The 23,338-nt window shown below is 47.7% G+C and overlaps 1 protein-coding gene across 12 annotated transcripts in view; it reads right to left on the bottom strand.

Annotated features, from left to right (window-relative positions):
* MYCBP2 (MYC binding protein 2) overlaps positions 1-23,338 on the bottom strand; it is a 3,160,061-nt gene that overhangs the window by 2,879,004 nt on the left and 257,719 nt on the right. For all 12 annotated transcript variants that reach the window (XM_069639721.1, XM_069639717.1, XM_069639718.1 and 9 more), the window contains exons 5-6: positions 18,062-18,258; positions 14,443-14,685 (exon numbers count right to left, since the gene is read on the bottom strand). In XM_069639721.1, coding sequence (XP_069495822.1) covers positions 14,443-14,685; positions 18,062-18,258 — 440 coding nt within the window. The remainder of the gene's footprint in view (positions 1-14,442; positions 14,686-18,061; positions 18,259-23,338) is intronic.

Below are 23,338 nucleotides of genomic sequence, written 5' to 3'. Positions count from 1 at the left end.
CCCATATCCAGATTATATAACCAAATATCGAATAGAAACAACCCCCACAGCATACCCTTAAAAGAAAAATGGGAGAAAGACTTGGGCACTACCGTGACCGAGAACGAATGGAAGAGAGCACTCCTCTACCCCAAAGAGGTTTCAAGGAACGCCAGATTTCGACTCATACAACTGAACATTCTATACAGGACTTACATGACCCCCACACAGGGTAGCTGGCTTCAACAAACAAGCTTGGTCACAGTGCCCCTGGTGCGGGAACGAGGGCACGGACACGATCCACATGTACTGGACCTGCCAAAAGGTGGTAAGCTTTCGGACCAAAATTGAACAAACATGCAGGAAAGCAGGAGTGACCAGATACGAATGCACCCCTAAAGAATGCCTACTAGGCATATTCCCCAGACCAGGCAAGTACAAACATAAAGCTAATGGACATGGCGTGCATCCTCACAAAGAGAACGATAGCAATGGCATGGAAATCACCAGGGGGTCCGAGATATGAAATATGGGTCAAGGAGATAGAGAGATGGACGGAAGCAGAAACCAGCGCCTGGAATGCAGGAGCCACTAGAGAGGATGGGGGCATAAATGACACTTGTATCATGGAAAGCCCTAATAAGAGACATGAACTTTTCGGCAAACCACAAGCCCCCCTGAACCAACACGCACCGCACGACACTACAAAAGCAAAAGATAGACCACACCTTCCAAGAAGGCCCCCCCCAATCTAACAAACCCAAACTTCACAAAATCTGGCCACCCAGAGGGTAATCGACGACAGAACGAGTCCTGGACTGTATGGCTCAGAGAGAGACTCAAATGGGGTAACTCTGGGTGACGCATAGCCAGACTGTGGGATAATGATACAATCGGCGGGATAATGATGCAATCGGCCAGGAGGTCCCAAGACTGTTTGCATGGAGGAAGGTTACCATTGTGGAGGGGAGCCTCTCAAAGGCAAGATGTATGGGCTACATAGGTGGGGGGGATTCGGGGTATTGAGGGTTTAGAAGGGGTGGGAGGAAGTAGGGGGTATAGGGGAAAGTTGGGTGATGTGTGAGAATTTTGAATGTTGCCCGATTTGTAGTTAGTAACTTGTGCTCTGGGATTGCATCATCCGCTTACGTCCATGGGCTTGGAGTGAAAGTGGGCGGGGTGGTGCAGCGGAACAGGGCTCATTCAAAGTTTGTAATGTTATTGTTATATTTGAAGTGCTAATAAAGTTTATTTCTCTAAAAACAAAAATCCACCAAGACTGAATCCATGGTGTACTGACGTGATAAGAATCAGGTCTGTTCACATGACAATGTAGCCTGTTCTCTTAATGCCAGGCTTCAAAGAACACTTACTGCACTTAAGAGTGTCACCACTGATCCTTGAAGCCCCATGAAGTCCACCAACTGGTTAGTCTAATGGAAGCTCAAACAAAGAAGTCCCCCCCCCCCACCCTATCAGCAGATCGAGGCTAATCATTAACCGAAAGACCTGCTGGCTGAGCGTTTCACAAATCTAAAAAAAAAAAACTTCAGCGTAGAACTCTGCTGCAAGGATATAATGGGTTATTTGAATCAACACCATTTATGCATTTAAAAACTACTTTTGCTTAAAAAAAAAACACAACCATTGAAGCTAGAAACGAATGGAAAAGTGTTACGATCATGAACTAGTCTATCAAATGAAACCAAATTCAAAATGCCTACGTTTTAAAATAATTAAAAAAAAATAATAATAAATTCATAAATTATGACACATCCATGCCACATCGTCCATCTAGGCCGGGATCTCCGAAATTATTTTTGTCGATGTGACATGTTGCTATAATAAAATATGCAATAAAAATTATTTTGCATTCAACAATGTTACCAGCAGTCAGCATCCACCTTTCTTATAATTGAAAATACCATACCCTATAAAGATGGGGGAGGTTGTATTCTGTGCGAGTATCTGAATATTAATTGAACCAATAGAAAGATTTGACCAAACTAAGTGTTCCAATCATGAGAAAGCGTGGAAATATCACTCATGATAAAAGCAGAAACACACTGGGAATAGGATGCTCTCACTCTGGAATTAAAAACGACATAAAAGGAACACCACATGTTCCAAATGGATGAGAGCCGAGCTTTGATATTACCTGGTGGATTCGGGCCAAACCGCGAGGAGACTTACCCCCTTTTAAAACGCATGAGGTTTTATCCTGATTTAGCACATAAAAGAAGTATTTTGAAAGGGATTATAAAAATATCCAAATGTAATTACATTAGTCCCCTGGGATCATTGCCCTGCTAAGTCCCTGGAGTGGGAGGGCAATGGAGAGGTGGTTTTCACTAGGGAGGTGGGGGAAGAGGGGGCTCATTCCAAATGGATTATCTTGATATTTGTGTGTGAAATGCAACAGTGCCTTCTCACTTTAAAGTAAAGTACGACTTGACTTCTTGTAGAAAACAGTATTTTTTCTGTACACAGCACAGTGGCTGATATATTAACAGAATGAGAATAGAATACTATAGATTGCTAGAGTGAGTTATAGCCTGCTTTCACTATACCAACGCCGGGGGAGATTATATTTAAATAATAACAAGGTTTTCTTTGTGCCATGTGCACTGAGTAATACAGGCAACACTTCTCAGTGCTGAATCCATGGCCAAGCTTCATAGCCTAAATAGGGAATTATAGAATCGACACCTGTGAAAGCCATATTTATTTTAAAAAAGAAGGATTCGAATATAAGGGAGTTTAGCATTTGTATTCCTTTAGAAAGGAGGCACTTCCAAGTAAACTCTATAATTTCACCAATGATTTTGTGTTAGAGTGAGAAGACCCCAAACTAAATATACCCAATTACTTCAAGACGACACAGGGTGACCTGGTTTCTGTCCTTTCAGAAAGTCATAATCTGGGATGGACACAGTAGATAAATCAATGCTGTGCACCCTAACTTGATAGCACAGTTTTCCTAAACCTATTGCTGTGGATTCTAATGCAACGTTTAATAGTGTGTATTGCACTTTGTGGAAGCTCAGAAATGTGAGGCGGACCACTTTATAGAGAGTTCTCAACTTTTGCCATTTTTATTAACAAAAATAGTTTGCACAAACGCCTCACTATGCCTACCCCAACAAGGATTTCCCTGCCTATGATAAACTAAGGGGGAACACTCTAAGCAGGGGATATCTAGCCCTCACACTTTACAACAGTCACACAAAAAAGAACACATGTATTTCAAACCAACAACATCATATAGCATATGACCTGATTCACGTCGATTTGTCGTGGCCTGGGTGAACCTCGCCTTCCCCAGATCCAAACCAGGAAAATGAAACCAGGAAATCTGCGTCAACAAAAAGTTCCAGTACTTGAATTCACAAAGTTCCGTTGCTTCAACTAAGTACTTTGAAAAAGTCATAAGCTCTCACTCCTACTGGAATCACAACAGTTTCATCATTACGGCAACAACAAATAACCTGGTTGGATGGTTTACCAAAGTTGTCAATTGTATAATGAATTGTAACTTTCCTTCAGCTAGCTTCTATAACTCTCCGGCAACAGTCAAAACTTAATACGTTGTTCTCTTTTAGTACTACTCTTCAGCACTTGCACCTTCTACTACCTGGCTTATCCTCTCACCTGAGCAAACACTTCTTGCCCTACGGGTACCCTCGCCTGCCCGTCTACTTCTTCAACAACACAAGAGAAAAGTGCTTCAACAGTAACTTTCAATTTTAGAACTACAACAACTTCAACAGTTTTTCTTAGTATCAAAATGCAGCTTTCAGGGAATAGAACATTCACTCTACAGACGATGCTCATCTCCCTCTTCCATAAGGGCAGCTTGTTTGCTACTTTTCTCACCCTTCTGCACCAATGGTTAAACCGTAGCTAGGATACAGTCTTTCCTTGTGGCTACCTTGGTTTTGGTTCAAGCACATTCTTTTCACCACTGGAACAGAGCTTCCTACAACCCTTGTTTTTTTTATTACTCCCGTTGTCCCACCTTTGGAGAGCTTTCAGCTTTGGCATTGCTTGCTATTCCCAATTCTCAATACTGCTTTCTCAGTACAGGTATATCACTTACTTTGTTTCATTAACTGCCACCTTCTTGGTTTTCTAATAGTTCAGTATTCAATGAAAATGCTTCTGTCATGCACACGCGAGCGCCGCGGCTGACCTGGCATAAACAAGCAGCACTCGAGCACTCTGGTACCACTTACGAATGGGGAACTCACCGGATAAGTCGCTGTCGCGTGATACACGCTGGCCTTTGGCTTCTGCGGCTCTCCTGCACTCAGCAAACAGTTTCTGGTTGTCGCCTCCTGCAGCTGCCACACCAACTCAGAGCTTCCCAAGTTCTTGCGAATCTGCAAATCGGATGCGCGACCCAGTCACTGGAGACCTTTCGGCATCTTTCACAACGCCGACTTTCTGCTGCACAACCTCTGCACAGGGGATATGGAGAGGCAACGACCCTCTCAGGACCCTTGGTGGTCCCGGCGTCTTCTCACTCTGTTAATCCCGCCTCCACCTGCCGACACGGCCAGCACAGCATACACTGCTTCTCTGACTTTTTCAGCTTCCCTCTTGCCTGCAACCGAGGGCCCAATTTAAGCCTCCCATCCTCAGGTGTGGGTCATGTGGGTTAATTAGCAGACCACGACAACATGGTTTCTCTGCATCCCTCTTCCTCGACCCAAATAATTTGTTTTCTTAACTATTTCTGTTTTGCAATAAGCCATCAAAGGGCTAAGGTTTCGGGAAAGGTAAACAGGGGAATTGCCCCTTACTCCTGACATGTTTCCTCCCCCATGTGATCATTCCACAGAACACCACCCCCAAGGTCGGGATCAGGAAGAGTCTGCCTTTCCCAGGCCACATGTGGAAGGTCCCAGGTCAGGGTCTTGAGGGAGGGGCTGGAGGGGGGGGTGGGGGGGGGCGGTTCATTTCTGATTCATCACAACTTTCATGTACATGGTAGAAACCTGCAATCCCACATTCTCACAGGAGGGCATTCATTTAGATGTGTTCACATAAATGTCCTTTTTCTATGTCATTTATCTCAGCTATCCTTATTTGAATTCAAATCAAATATTTTTAATAGCTATGTTGTGTGACTGAATGTGTGCATTACATTTAGTCAGATTGTCACATGCAGGCCAATTCTTTTTGTGTATACAAATAATCAAAGCTTATGTATCTTGTTGTGGCAAATTCCCCAGAATAAACGAAGGGGACCATCTTTGATTTTCTTTTAAATACATCGGAGTTTCAATTACACACACAGTGTGTTCTTTGGCCCATAACTGTATACAAGGGAGCATTGGATGAGGGATTGCCTCTTGGTGAAAAGAACATATTGCCAATAACAAATCTCAACACATCATTTTTAATAAACATGAAAAGATCAAAGTGGAACCAGTCTTACCTGCTCCTTCACCCGTTATCCCCAGGCTGACCTTAAGGGTTGGCGCCGGCCAAGACAAAACGTAAGTACACAGAATGGAATAATACTAGTGTTTGTACAAACCGGTTGACTTTTGTACACTTTGACCAATTCCTTACCTTATGATAATTTATTTTTAAAATACTTCTTTTGAAACCTAGGTAAAGTGTTGCATGCAAACTCATTTTCCAGAAAACATTTGTTTCTCTTGGATTTTAAAGTTTTGCATGGTCTCTTTTATTGAACATTGTAATTTGAAGTTAAAACATTTACTACATATATGGTGCGTGATCTTTCAAGACTTCAAGTCTGTGTTCAGAACGGGCCCCTTAAGGTCACATCTGAAGAAACTATTTGTGGTTTTAACAGCTATAATTATACACCTGTTTATATGGAATAAGAAATTCTTCATTAATAAAATCATACACAGATTAGTAACCCAACATATAAAATGTAGAAAAAACATAATATAAATAAATATGCACCATTAACCCTTTCCCTTTGGAAGTGTGTGCGCGCATATTATAAAATCCAGTTTTTCTCTACATAGGACAGTGATGCCATGCTGTGTATTTATTTCAAATTATATGGACCGTGAGATGTCAGACAGCACTGATGGCATATTTTGCTCCGTCTCAGAGCTTTCTCCCAGTTGCAGGACATTTTAAAATTACAGTGCTTTATGCTTTTTACATTTGTGAACTTTAATATAATGAATCTCCTTCTACATTGTTCACACGTTCAAAGGCACTCTGTTGGGTGCCATATTAGGCTTGTTGTAAATATACTAGCTTCGCTTCAGTAGCTAGTATAATAATCTGACCACATTTCTATTGACAAGTGTATTATTATTAGTTCACCAGCATATAACCATATAACAGTAAAATAACACTAATTGCCCGCGGCTCCCGCCCGCCGTATGATCCGGACATAAAGAAAGCCTGGGACCCCAAGGGAACCATGAGATTGGGCGACCTGTTTCCGGGAGGGACGTTTGTAACCCGAGAGGAGTTCAGGGAGAAATTGGGGAACAACCCTGTGAGATCATTACAATATTTTAGAATGAGGGCAGCGGTGCGCCACAGATGGCCATCCTTTCCATAGGAACCCGAGTCCTATGGCCATCCTTTCCGCAAGAACCTGAGTCCTGTACATGCATTGACATGTTAATGGCAGAGGGGACACTGAGGGGACAGAAGCAACAAAATAAGGCTAAACCTAAATGGGAAAAAGACTTTGCAATAATTATTGACAATACTAAATGGCAGAAACACTGTTCGCTGACTAGAGAAGTTTCTCTAAATGCTCGTTTTAGGCTTATACATTTTAAGATTCTGAACCAACTACATTATACCCCGGCTAGGGTGTCGCAATTTTTTTCCTGACGCACCTAGTGACTGTATGAAGTGTGGCAAAGAAGGGGCAGATTCAGTGCACATGTACTGGGACTGCACACATATTGCATGGTTCTGGGGAGAGATATCCGAGGCACTGCATGATATCACTGGGGTCCCTCCCCTGCTTACACCATTTGAATACCTACTGAGGTAAAACATAGGTAAAGTATCCATTAAGATACGAAGATTGTTTAACATGGGATGTATGTTAGCCAAAAAATGTATAATGTTGAAATGGAAATCCAGGAGAGCACCAACTTTTCAGGAATGGCTACGAGAAATGACCTACGTAAATGAATTGGAGGAGGGATATATTCGATGAGTAGACCTAAAGACATTTGGGGCCCATTTACAGATTATCTCGCTAGAAGAGAAACGGAAGGGTTGTGAGATGTATCATGTAAGATATATTGTTGATGTGCGAATACAGTAAGCGGAAGGAACAAGTTACTTACCTGTAACTGTTGTTCTCCAGCATGGGTCTGGCATGGATTCACATGCTCATGAATATTCCCCGTCGTCAGGCTGGGAATCCTCGGTAAAGAAAAAACCAGTATCAGTTTCGTTTCTGATCTGTCTTTCGTAGTAATAACCAATCACTGGTCTCTGCGTCATACTGACCACAGCCAATGACTGCCCTCCACCTAAGCACCGCCTCTGGCAGCCATCTTCAGATTTGGAAGCACGTGAAGTGGCAGTATGACCAAGTGAAGAGCCGCAGAGGGGTAGGCGGGAGGGTTCGCATGTGAATCCATGCCAGACCCATGCTGGAGAACAACAGTTACAGGTAAGTAACTTGTTCCTTCTCCAACATGGGGTCTGGCATGGATTCACATGCTCATGAATAAAGAATACATAGCAGTACACACATGCACAACCACGGGAGGTGGCAAAGGCTCAACATTAAGCATTACATCAAACTCAACATTAAGCATCTTACCTCCTCACCAGGCTCACCTCAGGCGAACAGGTTGCGCAGCACTGCTTGGCCGACCCTGGACTCCTCCCTGGAATCCCGGTCGACGCAGTAGAATTTCGTGAAGGGGTGCGTCGACCTCCACGTAGCAGCCCTGCATATGTCCAGCAGGGGCACACCAGAAAGGAACGCCGTGGTAGCTGCGATCGCTCTGGTGGAATGGGCTCTCGGACGGCCAGGCAGCGGTCGGTTTGCCAACCGATGACAGTACATGATACAGCCGGAGAGCCATCTGGAAATGGAAGCCTTCGAGAGAGCCTTCCCCTGATTGACAGGTCCAAAGTTCACAAAGAGTTGTGACGTCTTCCGAAAACCCTTCGTGCGGTCCACGTAGAACTTCAGCGCTCTAGCTACATCCAGCGAGTGCAAAGTCCTCTCAGCCGGCGACGAAGGCGACGAAGGCGACGGGAAGAACACAGGTAACACCAAGGGTTCGTTGAGATGGAAGTCCGACGGTACCTTGGGCATGAAGGAGGGGTGCGTCCTGAGCACTACCCTCGTGTCGTGGAAAGTCAAGTACGGGGCCTTGCAGGAAAGGGCCTGGATCTCTCCCACTCGTCGTGCGGAGGTGATGGCCACAAGAAAAGCTGTTTTCCACGATAGAAACTTCAACGGGGCCGAGTGCAGAGGCTCGAACGGAGGTCCCATGAGCTTGGTCAGCACCACGTTGAGCTCCCACGCCGGGGCCGGAGCCTTCACCGGCGGGAACGATCTGAACAGTCCCTTCATGAACTCTTTCACCAGACGATGAGACCACAAGGACGTCCGCCCCGTGGTTCTGGTGTATCGGGAGATCGCAGCAAGATGAATCTTGATGGACGCGTGTGCCAGACCAGCTTTGGCCAGCGTCAGCAGGTACGGCAGTACTTGGGGGGCCGTAACCCGTAGAGGGTTAATCTTCTGTGCGTGGCACCAGACAGAGAACCTCTTCCATTTGTGTCCGTAGCATTTAAGAGTCGAGGACGCCCTGGCCTTTGCAAGAACCTCTCTGCAATCGGCCGGTATGTCGTATCCTCCAAACTCTAGCGCTGCAGGAGCCAGGCCTGCAAGTTCAGCGACTTCGGGTCGTGGTGGAGGATGGCGCCTCCTTCCCTGGAGAGTAGATCCGCGTCCGCCGGCAGCTTGATCGGCGGGGACGCTGACAAGTCCAGAAGGTCCGGGAACCATATCTGCCTCGGCCACGCAGGTGCGACGAGGATCATCCTGCACCGTGACCTCTTGAGCTGGTTGACGAGCCGGATTAGCAGAGGCAAGGGAGGGAACGCGTAGAGGAACAGGCCCTCCCAGGGGAACGAGAAAGCATCGCCCATGCTCCTCGTCTGGGGAAACCTGCTGGCGAACCTCCGGCACTTGGTGTTCGTCGCCGTCGCGAACAGGTCGATCTGGGGTGTGCCCCACCGTCGGAAGAGGCGATCCACCAGATCCTGCCGTAGTTCCCACTCGTGGCACGAGCGCAGCTCCCTGCTGAGTGAGTCGGCGATGGTGTTTTTTATCCCTGCCAGATGAAACGGCACCAGAAAAATCCCTTGGGCAACGGCCCAATGCCACAGGTCCTGCGCCTCCTTGGACAGCGCTGGGGACCTGGTTCCGCCCGGTTTCCTGATGTAAAACATGGTGGTGGTGGTGTTGTCGGTGAAGATCCTCACCACCTTGCCCTTGAGGGACGGAAGGAAGGACCTGAGGGCCCAAAACACTGCACGGAGCTCCAGGACGTTGATATGCAGGGACTTCTCCGTCGGGAGCCAGAGTCCCCTTGCGTGCAGATTTTTGGTGTGCGCTCCCCACCCTTCCAGGGAGGCATCCGTGGTCACGGTCTCCTGGTGGGCTGGGGTCTGGAAGTCCATGCCCGCCGTCAAATGCGCGCGGGTGCCCCACCACCGTATCGCTCGTCGGAAACTCTCGTCGAGCTTGATCCTTTCCTCGAAGCTGCCCGTCGTCTGGATCCAGCGCGCATCCAGGAATTCTTGCAACGGGCGCATCCGGAGCCTGCACATGGGAATGAGGTAGATGCAGGAAGACATCATCCCGAGGAGGGACTTGATGGACCTCACTTTGGCCGCGTCGGCCACCAACATCCGTTGCACCTTGCCCAAGATGGTCCTGGTCCTCTCCTCCGACGGGGAGGCCAGAAGGGACACTGTGTCGAGCCTGGCTCCCAGAAACAGTGCGACTTGCGCGGGCACCAGGTGGGATTTGGCGTAGTTCACGGAGAATCCCAGGTCCGTGAGGAGTTGGACGGTCCTTGCCGTGTGGACCACGGCGAGCTCCCTCGTCTTGGCGCGGATGAGCCAGTCGTCCAGGTAGGGGTAGACGTGAATCCCCTCGCGGCGCAGCTGCGCCGCCACCGGTGCGAGGCACTTGGTGAATACCCTGGGTCCCGACCGTAGTCCGAAGGGAAGGGCTTTGAACTGGTAATGACGCCCTTGGACCACGAATCTGAGGAATTTGCGGTGCCCCTTTAGGATGGGAATGTGGAAGTAGGCATCCTCCAAATCCAACGACGATAGGAAGTCTCCTTCCTCCAGCTGACCCAGGACGTGCTGGAGGGTGACCATCCGGAACTTCTGCGCCTTGATGAACTTGTTCAGACGTCGCAGGTCCAGGATGGGGTGCCATCCTCCCGTCTTTTTCCTCACGAGGAAGTATCTCGAGTAGACTCCGGAGCCCCGAAGCCTCTTTGGGACGAGTTCGATGGCGCCTTTTCTGAGCATCGCCTTTACCTCCAGGAGAAGTTGAGGGACGTGAAGTTCTTTCCTGGCCACGGGGGGGACGCGCGGGCACCTTCTTTGAAACTCGAGCGCGTGGCCCCGGGCCAGGGCGTCCAGCACCCAACGGTCGGTGGAGATGGACTCCCACACGCTGACGAAGCCCGCCAGCCGGCCTCCCACCGGGGTGCTTCGGTGGGGGCCCGACCCCACGGCCGGTTCAATCCTGCTTGGGCGCGGCCTTGCCGCCTTGACCTCCTTGGCGACGACGGCGGGGTCCGCTAGACTTGCCTCGTCCTCTGTAGGCCTCTTGCGACGACGAGCGGGCCGCTTGACGGTAGGAAGCGAAACCGCCGCCGGAACCTTTGGAGGCGCCCTTGCCTCCGCCGCTCCGAAAGGGCGTCCGTCGTTGCAGGACTCCAAGGGCCCGGGCCGTCTCAGTATCCGCCTTGATGGCCTGAAGGGAATCGTCCACTGTCTTCCCAAACAGGTTGTTCCCGTCGAAGGGCATGTCCAGGACTCTGGTCTGGACGTCCTGCCGGAAATCCGTAGCTTTGAGCCATCCACGACGTTGAAGGCAAACGCCGTTGCCCAACTGGCGGAACCCGGTGTCGGCGATGTCCGTCGCCACGGTGATGGCGTGGTCCGAGGCCACCTCACCTTCCTGCAGGATCTCAAGGGCCTCCGCCCTCTTGTCGTCCGGCAGAAAATCCAGCAGGGGAGCTATCTTGTACCAGAGCTCCCTGTCATAGCGGGCCACGATAGCCAAGGCGTTGGCCGCTTTAATCGTCGTCGCTGCCGACGAGATGACTCTACGTCCCATAGCATCCAATTTCTTTCCCTCGCCGTCCGGCGGGGAAGTCGATGTGGAGGCCGCACCCCCCCCCGCTTTCTTCCTGGCTGCCGCGGAGACGACGGAGTCCGGGGTAGGCTGCGCCCGGAGGCACAGGGGGGCCGTGTCCGGGACCCGGTACTTTTTCTCGTACCGGTCTCTTCTAGCTGGCGTCGTGGAAGGGTTCTTGAGGAGGGAAAGGCCCTCATCCCAAATGTCGTCCAACAGAGGCACTGAGAGGACCGTCTTCCTCTTGGCCTCGCGCCGCTGATAAAGGAAGCCTTCCTTTTTCTTCTCCTCAGGGCAGAGTTGGAAAAGCTCGGAAGCCCTGGAGATCATGGAGTGGAAAGATCCGATCTCGTCGGGCGGAGAAGCCCTGGTGGGAGGCGACGACGGAAAATCCTCGTCGTATGCCTCGTCGTCCGTACCCGTCGCTGCCGTGTCAGTCCCCGTATCATCCCCTCGGGTGGACGGGGAGGAGGGCTGGACGGGGCGCGACGGTTGAAAAGGAGGTGGTGGATGGATCCTTCTTTTCTTGGTAGGGGGAACACCAGAAGGTCCCGGTTCTGGATCCCCCGACGGGAGAGGTTCCTCCGTCGGTAACGGTAGCCTCGTCCTTATCTCGGAGCATAAGGACTGTATGGCCAACAAAATGGCCGCCGAGTTGTCTTGCGGTGCTGGCAGAGGGGAATCCGACGGGCGGGCAGGGGCCCCGTCGGTATCCTCGACGATGTCGTCGTCGTCACCTGCGTCGGGGTCCATTCCGACGGGCTGGCCTTCTTCCACGCCTAGGCCGTGGCTTAAGACCTCGATCAGCTCCTCTTCTGAGGTTGAGGCCGAATCTCCGACGACGCCCTGCCCCCCCTTCTTCTTCCCCACGGAGGGTTTCACGGGGGTCCTATCGATGGGCACAAAGGAAGACTCCCTCCGAGGAGGCAGGGAGATTCTGGGCCCTGAGGTCGCCACCACTGGTGCAGCCACCACAGGCTGAGCCAGGGCCGCCGCGACCGTTTCGATAGAGGGCTTGGTCGGATGGATCAAGGCCTTCACCACCTTAGGTGCGCTCACCGCCTTATCCTTGAGGGAGGGGGCACTGCCACGCTCCTCCTCTGCCTTAGAGCTCGACCGGGGCCTCTCCAGGAGCTTCGCCGGGTGCTCGGCCTTCCTCTTACCCGACCCAGAGCGTTGGCTCGTGGTTGATGGTGCCGGGGAGGGTGCGCCCTGCCTGGTGCCCGTAGAGCCCGAACGTTCGGCGCTCCCGGTGCCAGCGGACTCGCGGTGCTTGGCCTTATGTTGGGCCCCCGTCGCCGGGGCGCCCTCAAAGGTCTTAGAAGACCGCTCGGATTTCTTCTTCTTCTCGCCAGACGGGCTCTTACCCTCCAGCCAGTTGGCGAGACGTTGGTGGCGGTCCTTCATGGTCCGTTCCGACATGTTGCCGCAAAACGCACAGTCCTTCTCCACGTGCGTCTTGTCCTCATGAAGGCAGTAAAGGCAGAAAGAGTGTTCGTCCTCCTTGAAGACGTTCTGCAGCTGGCATCCAGGGCAGACCCTGAACAGCTTTCCGGGCGTCGAGCTTCCCTTCTCCTGGGCCATCTCCGAGACCGGGCCTGAGAAGCTTCTGGATTCCTCCGAAGTGTAGCTCGACGAAATCTTCACCCTTGAGGGGCACAGATGAATCCGACACGGGTCCCCGTTGATCGGATGTAGGATCGGTGGAGCTTGAGGCTCTTTGACCGAAAGAATCGAAGTTTTTTTGTGAAAAAAAGCGCGAAAAATAGCACTAACGCTCGAGAGCAATAGCACGAGGATCCCAACACATGAACGTGCGGTAAAAATCTGAAGATGGCTGCCAGAGGCGGTGCTTAGGTGGAGGGCAGTCATTGGCTGTGGTCAGTATGACGCAGAGACCAGTGATTGGTTATTACTACGAAAGACAGATCAGAAACGAAACTGATACTGGTTTTTTCTTTACCGAGGATTCCCAGCCTGACGACGGGGAATATTCATGAGCATGTGAATCCATGCCAGACCCCATGCTGGAGAAATGCTATTACTATGACGTTGAATTGGCAATATTGTATGAACCTGTGTTCTGCTGTAACCTGCTGGACTGTAATTTTAAAAAAGTTTAAAAAAAACATTTAGCTTAAATAACTTTTAGTCAACACTGTTTAAAACATATATGTACAAAACATATATGGATAGAACGAGTGAGGTATGGGAATAGAACGGGTGACGTATGTGGATGGAACGGGCGACGTATGTGGATGGATGACGTATGTGGATGGAACGTGTGAAATATGTGGATGGAACGGATGAAGGACGTAGGTGGTACGGGTGAAATAAGTGGATGAAGTGCAAAAAACAACTTAGAATACACGGAATGGATCGGAGTAAAATAGAACAGATTTGAATGCATGAAACGGACTGGAGTGCGTGGGAGGACTGGAATGCATTGGAACGGATTGGAGCGCATAGAATTGCGTGACATACATGAAATGGTTTCGAGTGCATGGAACGTTTGAAAGAACATGTAACCCATCATATCACCACGCTTACTCTCTTCTTTACACCACCATTCAACTAGAACACAGAGATACTATGACACCATTCGGTGTAACTGTTCTCATACCAACATCTGCCGCATACTCCCCATCACTCTATGTAAACACTGCTGGTTACACATCACCCAGCCAGGCGTTCTCCTTAGGCCTAACGCAGCCACATTCGGTCTGGATAAATCCAGCCAGAACCAACACATACTTCTGATCTCTCAACCACCACACCCATCGCTAAGAAGCAGCTATTACACGAATGCCACATCAGCTGCACACATATCCGGTGCTCACACCCACCTTTGACTATCTCTACTCTCTCTACTGACTTGAACTCCGGCTCCCAAGGGCGTTCAACCTACCAGCGCCTTCAGACCATACCAATCTTACACAAGGCGCTATATAAATGCAAAGTAACATAACATAACAATATTAAAAGGCACTTTTCACACACTGTGGTGCACTCTAGATCCAATGCAGCACTACATAAAGTGTTCCAAAATAAACCATTAATGAAAATAAAAATCGATACACTACCCTCACTGTGCCACTGTATCCGGATCCGATTTTGTAAAGTCCATCTTTGCATAGGAGGTAAAGAAAGAAACCATCACTCTGGAGTAGGCAGTGGTCATCTTCATCCACAGGAAGATCTTTTAAAGGCCATTTATGCATTAAGGCGGCTTTCTTAATTCCATTGCTAAACCAGTCCTGAATCTGGATTTTGCCCACCAAAACCGCTTGCACACTCCTCTGAAGAGAATTTAGAATAATTGGCACCTAAAAAGAAAAATCGGAATGTTTTATTCAGCTCAAACAAAAATTTAATTTCAATTTAAAACATTATGGGAATGAAATCAAAAGGAGAAAATCATAGAAACAGTCACAATTTAAACAAATCAAATACAAATCAAATTTACGCAACAGAATAAAAATAAATGTGAACATGCACATATGAAACATTCTGCCATGACATTCTATTTAAATTCTCCTCAGAGTCTATGTACCAAAAATAAATAAACAATAATGCTTCATGTCAGATTCCTTGCGCTTCTAAGCATTGTAAATGTTATCACCCAACTCACTGGTACTTAATTTACCAAACTCTCTGGGATGAGCAGTTGAGTTGACCTTGATCAATGAACAATAAGGCTAACACTTGCAAAGTATTAACAAATGCAGATGTTTTCACCTAACCTTCAATCTCTATAGTAGCACTGGCTTTAAAAAGGGTGTAAGCCAGAAAGCACCTAAGGCACACAGTCACATGACTCTCCATGTACTGGAGAGATGCTATGCGGATGATACCCAGCTCATTTTCAGGCTACCCTCGACCTCCTGCTCTCCTTCCCTCATCTGACTGTCTGCTATCCAGGAGTGGTGTGCGGCCAATGACCTCTGCCTTAATGCCAGTAAGACTGAGATTCTACTCATCGGCACACCCACTCCCTCCTTACCTGCAGCTCTCTGGCCGGCCTCTCTTGGCCCTCTTCCTGCTCCCACCTCAAGGCTAAAAATATCAGGGTCATCTTCGACTCCACACTCTCCTTCTCTCCTCACATCTCTGACGTCTCTAAGAAGTCACACTACCAGCTGCACCTCCTCAGAGGTATTCTTCCTTTCCTCTCCTTCCCCAAGAAGCTCACTGTCTCCAGAGCCCTGGTTCTCTAGGCTGGACTATTGCAACAGCCTCCATCTTAATCTGCCTGCCTCTACTCTCCGCCCTCTGCAACTTATCCAAAACAGGACTGCGAGACTTGTCCTTGGCCTCAAGCCCAGGGATCGTATCTCTCCAGGACTGAAATCTCTGCACTGGCTCCCAGTGGCTGCAAGGATTAAGTGCAAAACCCTCTGCATTGTCCACAAGCCTTCTGGGGCCGAAATACCTTCAACTCTCTCTTCCCAAATACCTTCCTTATCGGGCTCTTCGCTCATCTGCCTCCAACTCCCTCAGGGTCAGTCGCTTCTCCAAGCAACGAGTTGGTGGTTGATCTCTCTCTTCGGCAGGGGCCTCCCTCTGGAACAGCCTTCCTGCCTCCCTGAATCTTGAGAAGAACCATCTCTGGTTCCGGAAACACCTCAAAACCTTCCTCCTTGCTTCCGCTTTCTCTGCCTCTCTCCCCTGCTGAAATTCCTGGCTGAAACTGCACTGGTTACCTGGTCAACCTTTCTGATCTTGGGGCCAGGCCCTGCCTTTTACACACCTGCCCTGACCCCCTGGCAACCCCCGCACCTGGGGACTGTTTTCTGTATCCCTACAGTCCCCCTACCTGCACTTACCTTGCACTTGCCACCATCTGGCCGCTTTTATTTATCTTATTTATTCTACTATCCCATGTACTGCACTTTGCCCTCTCCCTTCCCCCAGGCACTTTGCCCCTTCTCCCTACCCATTCACTTGCCCGATCTGAATGACACCTGGCCTAGTATGATCGGTGTCTGTCTTCCCACTGTTTCCCCTCCCTTGCCTCGTCGCGCCTTGAAACACTTGTGTATAGGCGCGTTATAAATGCCAGATCATATCATGCAGAGAAACTGGGATATGCACAGCCAGAGAAATGCCCATGTTTATAATTAATTCAGAACCTTCTAGCCCCAACACTTCAGTTTTGCAAAAGCCACCCAGAGATGGACAGGTAAGCCCAGACACGGGTTCCCAGCCTGATGGGACTAGAGACCCATGTTCTACCTCACTGTTGAGGTGTATGGATTGCTCTTGTTCTTGTGCAACAAGTATGTTGTTCTTGTGCAACAAGTATGTGAAAAGTCCGTTTGAGCAGGACTGTTCCGTTTGGGGAAGGGCCAGGAATTATTTTTGGTCTTTCCCCTTCTGTAATGGCTAGGCAGGATGAAATGATGAAATGTCATGGTCTGTGGGGGTTGCCAGAGCAATACACATCCTGACAAATACTCTAGAAATGCAGCCAAGTTCTACGCTGCCTTTTTGACAATTCCATGATAAGCCCAGTCCATGCAGCCAACTATTTATGATCTAAAAAGTACAGGAGGGCATTTCAAATATTATTGCAAACATAGGCGATAGCAAATATGGAACAAACCAGACATACGTGTCCATGGCCGATGTATGCGGTTAGGTACTGCTAGGTAGCTTTGTTATCTGATGTAGTAGTAAGGCTGTGTTGGAAGGTTTTATTTATATACCAATATTTTGTAAAGTATACATTTTCAAACATTTCATTAAGGGCGATTGCCTCAAGAAGGCTTCAAAACTCCCTTCCTTATGTCCCTTTCTGAAGGATAATGGAGGCCGTGCCATTTCGCTTAGAAACTTTACAAAAACAAAAGTCTGAAGCAGAACTATATACCGACAAAATTGGAATGGGCTTGTAAGGCTTATGAGCTCTATGACACGGAGAGTCTAATATCACTTTTACTCGAATCACATGCTAAGGTCGATATGTCGAGGCTTCCCTTACTTAGATTTTATAGAGTGCTTGAAAAGTCCAACACTATTACTTGAACAGACTGTGTGCCAGAACTAATAGCCATACGTTGGTAAAGAACAGATCGCTGGCCGGGTCTGGTGGGAATACCCACGGTGATGCCCTGCCACTTGAGCAGGAGGGAGAAACTGTGTCCGCTATCGCCCTTTTGGCCTCCAGCTTTTCCTTTGGATAATAGACAGCTCATGCTCGTTTTTCACAGTTTTGTTTCCCCAGTTATACCCTCTTTAGGGTGTGCATATGGAGGAGTGGTGGACTGGTGGGGAGGGGGGTTAAGGGGCTTCACAGAGTTTTTGAAACAATGAATATACTGAGTGCATTACTGTTGATGTAAATGTTTTTCATAAATACTCTGAATTGCTTCTGTTGCACTCGGGTAATCATAAATACAAATATTTGCAAAAAATAAATAAAAAGGCACAGCAGAAACATAAGAGATGAACAGTAAAAAAACAAACACTTGCAAGTGGCGTCGGTAGGATAACAGGGTGACTATTGCCATGCTAGTTCTCATCTGCAGTCAATGACAACCGTATATTTAAACCATGCAAATAAAGAACTACATCAAAATGTGACATTGTGACAAATTAAAGCAGGGATACATTTATTTCACAACTACCTCCTCATGTGCAATGTGACACTTGCAGGAAAAGGTGGAGCAAACACATGAATAAGCACAGGGATTGGTGTACCTGAATTGTTTGGCAAGCATGGCTGCCGTTGTTGGTGAGAATTGCAGAGATGGCCTGTAACGTCCTTCCAGTTTCTCCCCAGCTCACCACCAAACTGAATAGGCAGGCACAGGATAGTGCAGTCAATGACTGTCCGGTACTGTCATTCATTCCCGTACATCTAACAGTAATTTCTAAAAGCAGCTGGAAGAGGGATTCTGTGGAGAAACAAGATAATTTGTGAAGAGCTGAGATTACCGTAACTTGTGTTTTACACCTCATCAAGCGTATTAAAGCAATATGTTGAGACAGCTATCCCCCTTTTGTTGGGGGTCTAATTAGTGTAGAAATAGCCATGGTAAACAGTATCCATTGTCGTCGTCGTACAATATTGCACACACTGCTTCGGTTGATTGCATGTTGGCAACTTGTGGTTTTTGATTTCTGTTTAGAAACCCAACGCTCACACGAGAAATAATGCCACCCACATTAGAGATAAAAGGATCAGCACACCTCTTACAAGGAGAACAAAGTTTAAATTACACAAAAATAGAAGTGCGTCAGCAAAGAACTCTGCTGTCACGGAACGTTCTGGCAAAATCAGTACGAGCAACAATATGAATGCACACAGCATCATCAGTGATGTCAATTCCATAATGTACACATCCAAATAGCTGGTTGGTTGAGACGCTATACATAGGCTACCTGCTCCATAATGGATGCCAGGCCATTAGTCCCAGCCCCTTCTGTCCATCTTCCCCCACAGGGGCACGTCCTTGAAGACACTTTGGCGCCCGTCCAAAGCTCTCCACCCTCGTTTTGGCTAAGTTGTTTTACCCCTCCTGACACATCGCAACACAAATTACTTGCCCTATGGTGAAGGCAACTGGTCCCCGCTTTCTGATTTTTCTTGATTGATTGGGGGTGTCCAACAGTTTTATGGTCGGTAGTCTGGGACTCAATGGTACTTTGGAATGTTGGGGGGCTTGGGATGGGGACATCTGGGTGCTATTACTTAGAGCTGGGACACGGAAGGTCAGAGGCTCATGCCCTTCTTGTGGGATTGTTTTTCGCAGCTAGCTCTCAACCCGCTTGTGGCCTTGCAGGGCGCATTCCTTCTGGGATATGAACTCTGCCATCATGAGACAATGAAAGGTCTATGAATCTCTGTAGCTCTGGCCTTTCTCACTGGTGTACACAAAAACACTTATTGGGGTCCACCTTTTCAGTGTGGAGGCTGATCCTTATGTTGGTACCATTTAATGGGTGACCTCAGAGGATGGATTTCACAGAAGATTCCTCATAATGTATGGGGGCTCCTGTCCTTAGGCATGGGGTGCCTGGGGCTGTTGTCCATTTCAGAGACGATTGTGTGATTTCATAAAAACTTGGGGCCACATTTCAGTGAGGAACTATTTTTACTTTTTATTCGACCTTCATAAGAAGTGTGTGGTCCCTGAGTTGTACGTCACTCGGTAGTATTTCAAGAGTGAGGTTTTTGTAGGAGAAATTTAAACTTTAAAAGCAACGAACTTCGTCCATAGTGCAGAGTTATATGGTGTTGTTCACAGGGTATCCCGAGTTGGTTTTTGGAATATCCTTAGTTAAAAAGTGGTCGACCGGTTTCGATGAATTTAATTGATCATCTTCTTCAGGACCTTGATTTTGGCTTGTCTCTAGGAGATCAGGGGTATGGAAGGGGCACCGTCATCCCTTTTACCTAAGAGAAATCAAACAGAAATGGGTTTTAAATCTTGAGGTCACAGTGGTTCTTGAAGTTTTATTCTGTGGTATTTTCTATTAACTTAATACAATTAAATTGATATGCTAGCATTTTTTGACAGTCATTTGGCTATTTAGGCTAAAATGGACATAGAAGGCAGCTGGTGATTACCTCATATATAGTAACTGACAGCCGGGTCTTTTTTGTCATGCGTGACTCCAGTCCTGTAAGACATTAACAAGGTGTTTTTTATAAGACAAAAGCCTACGTGAGGCTGTATCATAAATGAGTCGTAATACAATTATAGGAGTGTCTAGTACCGTCTGATTTGGGGTTGACAGACGAAGCGCTGGTGTGCATTCATATCTCTGTGTTTACTTCCAAATGCGGTTCGCGGTATAGTGCGGGGAAACCCTTTGTTCTAAGAAGCGCCACTTTCTTGTAAAGAGGTGCTGTCCCAGTACCAGGCGCTTATGCCTTGTGGGAATACATCTGCCCACATTCATGCATCTGCCCACATAAAGACTCTACATGAAAAACATGTACATGCGCGGTGAATAGGTCTACATCCCAGTCCAAGATACCGGTCGCGGGCGCGGCTGGTATCCCAATAATAGTTCGCGGTCATGCGCGAGTGATCTTAATTCTGAAAGGGCCACGAGTGTTGACGCGTAAATCGCGTTCGACTTGGAATTCACTCACCGTATGGCACAAATGCTTGCTGGTGTCTGTGAGACGCCGAAGGAGTTGTTCAGTTTTAGCAACCGTTGCCCAGCAACGGCGGCATTTATACGTTGGCCGTTTTTGCTGTTGATGATCCTCATTTTTGGGGGCCATCTTAGAGTGACTAGAGTTACATTTAAGGGGTATGCATTTTTGCACGGGCGGTTTAAGTGCGGGCTGCAAAGTAGCTGATGCAGTAGCCTTACTTTCTTATGACTCCTGTATTCATTATGGCAATCCTTTTTTTTTAAAAAAATATATATACAGTGGTCTCATTCCCTTATTAGTTTTTAGAAGGGGGGAAAAAAGCAAAGACAGTTTGTTATTCTAAGCAATATCCAAATTGTATTTTTGCCACCTACATATGTAGTGGCGCTTCTTAGAACAAAGCGTTTCCCCGCACTATACCGCGAACCGCATTTGGAAGTAAACACAGAGATATGAATGCACACCAGCGCTTCGTCTGTCAACCCCAAATCAGACGGTACTAGACACTCCTATAATTGTATTACGACTCATTTATGATACAGCCTCACGTAGGCTTTTGTCTTATAAAAAACACCTTGTTAATGTCTTACAGGACTGGAGTCACGCATGACAAAAAAGACCCGGCTGTCAGTTACTATATATGAGGTAATCACCAGCTGCCTTCTATGTCCATTTTAGCCTAAATAGCCAAATGACTGTCAAAAAATGCTAGCATATCAATTTAATTGTATTAAGTTAATAGAAAATACCACAGAATAAAACTTCAAGAACCACTGTGACCTCAAGATTTAAAACCCATTTCGGTTTGATTTCTCTTAGGTAAAAGGGATGACGGTGCCCCTTCCATACCCCTGATCTCCTAGAGACAAGCCAAAATCAAGGTCCTGAAGAAGATGATCAATTAAATTCATCGAAACCGGTCGACCACTTTTTAACTAAGGATATTCCAAAAACCAACTCGGGATACCCTGTGAACAACACCATATAACTCTGCACTATGGACGAAGTTCGTTGCTTTTAAAGTTTAAATTTCTCCTACAAAAACCTCACTCTTGAAATACTACCGAGTGACGTACAACTCAGGGACCACACACTTCTTATGAAGGTCGAATAAAAAGTAAAAATAGTTCCTCACTGAAATGTGGCCCCAAGTTTTTATGAAATCACACAATCGTCTCTGAAATGGACAACAGCCCCAGGCACCCCATGCCTAAGGACAGGAGCCCCCATACATTATGAGGAATCTTCTGTGAAATCCATCCTCTGAGGTCACCCATTAAATGGTACCAACATAAGGATCAGCCTCCACACTGAAAAGGTGGACCCCAATAAGTGTTTTTGTGTGCTAAAAACATTGTTTTGAATAACACTTCGGGAAAAATTTTGAAGTCTAAATGCCTCCCTGAATGTGATCCAGCACACTTTCTCACTGGTGCCCATGTTACAACATATTCCCAATTCCTGCATGCATTCACTTATTTCCATGTGTGACTTAGGCTGCGCCTCTGTCTAGAGTGCCAAGCTAGGCCTCAATTTCAATATGGCTGCTAATATGTATGATGGCGTCTAAGTCCCAAAGAATTTTAAAGCTAAAATCATACACCACCCTCCCTATAACCCCAGGCGATACCCTCTACCCCCTGTAACCTACCCGATCACCTACTGCACACTTGCAGACCTCTGTAGCATCCAAAAGCGCTTGGGGTTTTGGGACGAATTTCCCCTCTTGCCAACATTCCCCCCCTTTATTTAATACATCAATAAATCCCTCTAATCTTCTCGTCCCTTATCCTTCTTTCCCTTGCCAATCTTTCAGCTTCCAGGTATGGCAGTGACTTATCCTTTGGTACCCACGCTCTGCATACAAACCGTACATTTTCCCCTGCTTGTGCATATTGCTTAGGGTACATGTATATACACCCTCCATCCCATGCTAAATCTACCCAGTATTCTGTGTAATTCTCAGGGTCAGGTGGTTGAACTGTGGTGGTGCCTGTGGGGTGAAGGCGTTGCTCTATTGCAACCATGCAATTGTTTGAGTCGTCAGTTTGAACTGAACTGTCTTTTGTACCACAAGGTGCCCCTCATAACCCAATTGAGACATCATCATTGCGCTGCTTGCCACTGCTTCGGCACAACTTCGAAGCCCCAGCTGGCAGGTGCCGAAGATCACGAACATGATCACAGGAACCAACATATTCAGGAAAACCTGCTTTCGTGGACACCATCGTGGATGGGGGCTATGAAACCAATCACTCACTTGTATCCAAGCATCTGTCTGCATGCACGTGCAGAGGACGTGCAGGGCCCCTATGTTGGTGAGGGAACCCATTTTCTGCATCATTAGGAGGTACGTAGGTGCAACATGAATCACCAATCTTTTAGCAGACCCCTCCTTCCATAGCTGTGAGGAGGTCCAGCACATAGCGATCGCATTGAGGCCTTGTTCAGTGTCACTGGCCTGCTGGATCACTTCACACCACACAATCTGAAGCCACTTGGCATTCGCAGTCGGTATTGATATGGTATTTCTTTGAGTAATTGTGAGGAATCGTGCGATCGATGATTCGATCACCTCCGCAATTTTATTTTTTTATCCTTCTCTGGCAGGATACAGAATATGGTCTTCTGGGGGTAGCACTCTGGTGAAGATGCTGGACCCTGGTGTAGTTGTTGCAACCAACAATCCACCTGGTCCCACTATCAAAATCTTCTTCAGGGACCACCAGGAGCACCGAGTGCAATGAGAATATTCATGGCAATGAGACTGTTGCTTTTTATAAATGGAGTTGTTGGACCCCTGTACATCCATTGCAGGGGGAGGGCTAGGGATGGGGTAGTGGGGCAGAATAGAGAGAGAGAGA

Source organism: Ambystoma mexicanum, chromosome 7q (genome assembly GCF_040938575.1).
Source record: "Ambystoma mexicanum isolate Mex_15411 chromosome 7q, UKY_AmexF1_1, whole genome shotgun sequence".
NCBI lineage: Eukaryota > Metazoa > Chordata > Amphibia > Caudata > Ambystomatidae > Ambystoma > Ambystoma mexicanum.
This window is presented reverse-complemented; position numbering and strand designations above follow the sequence as displayed.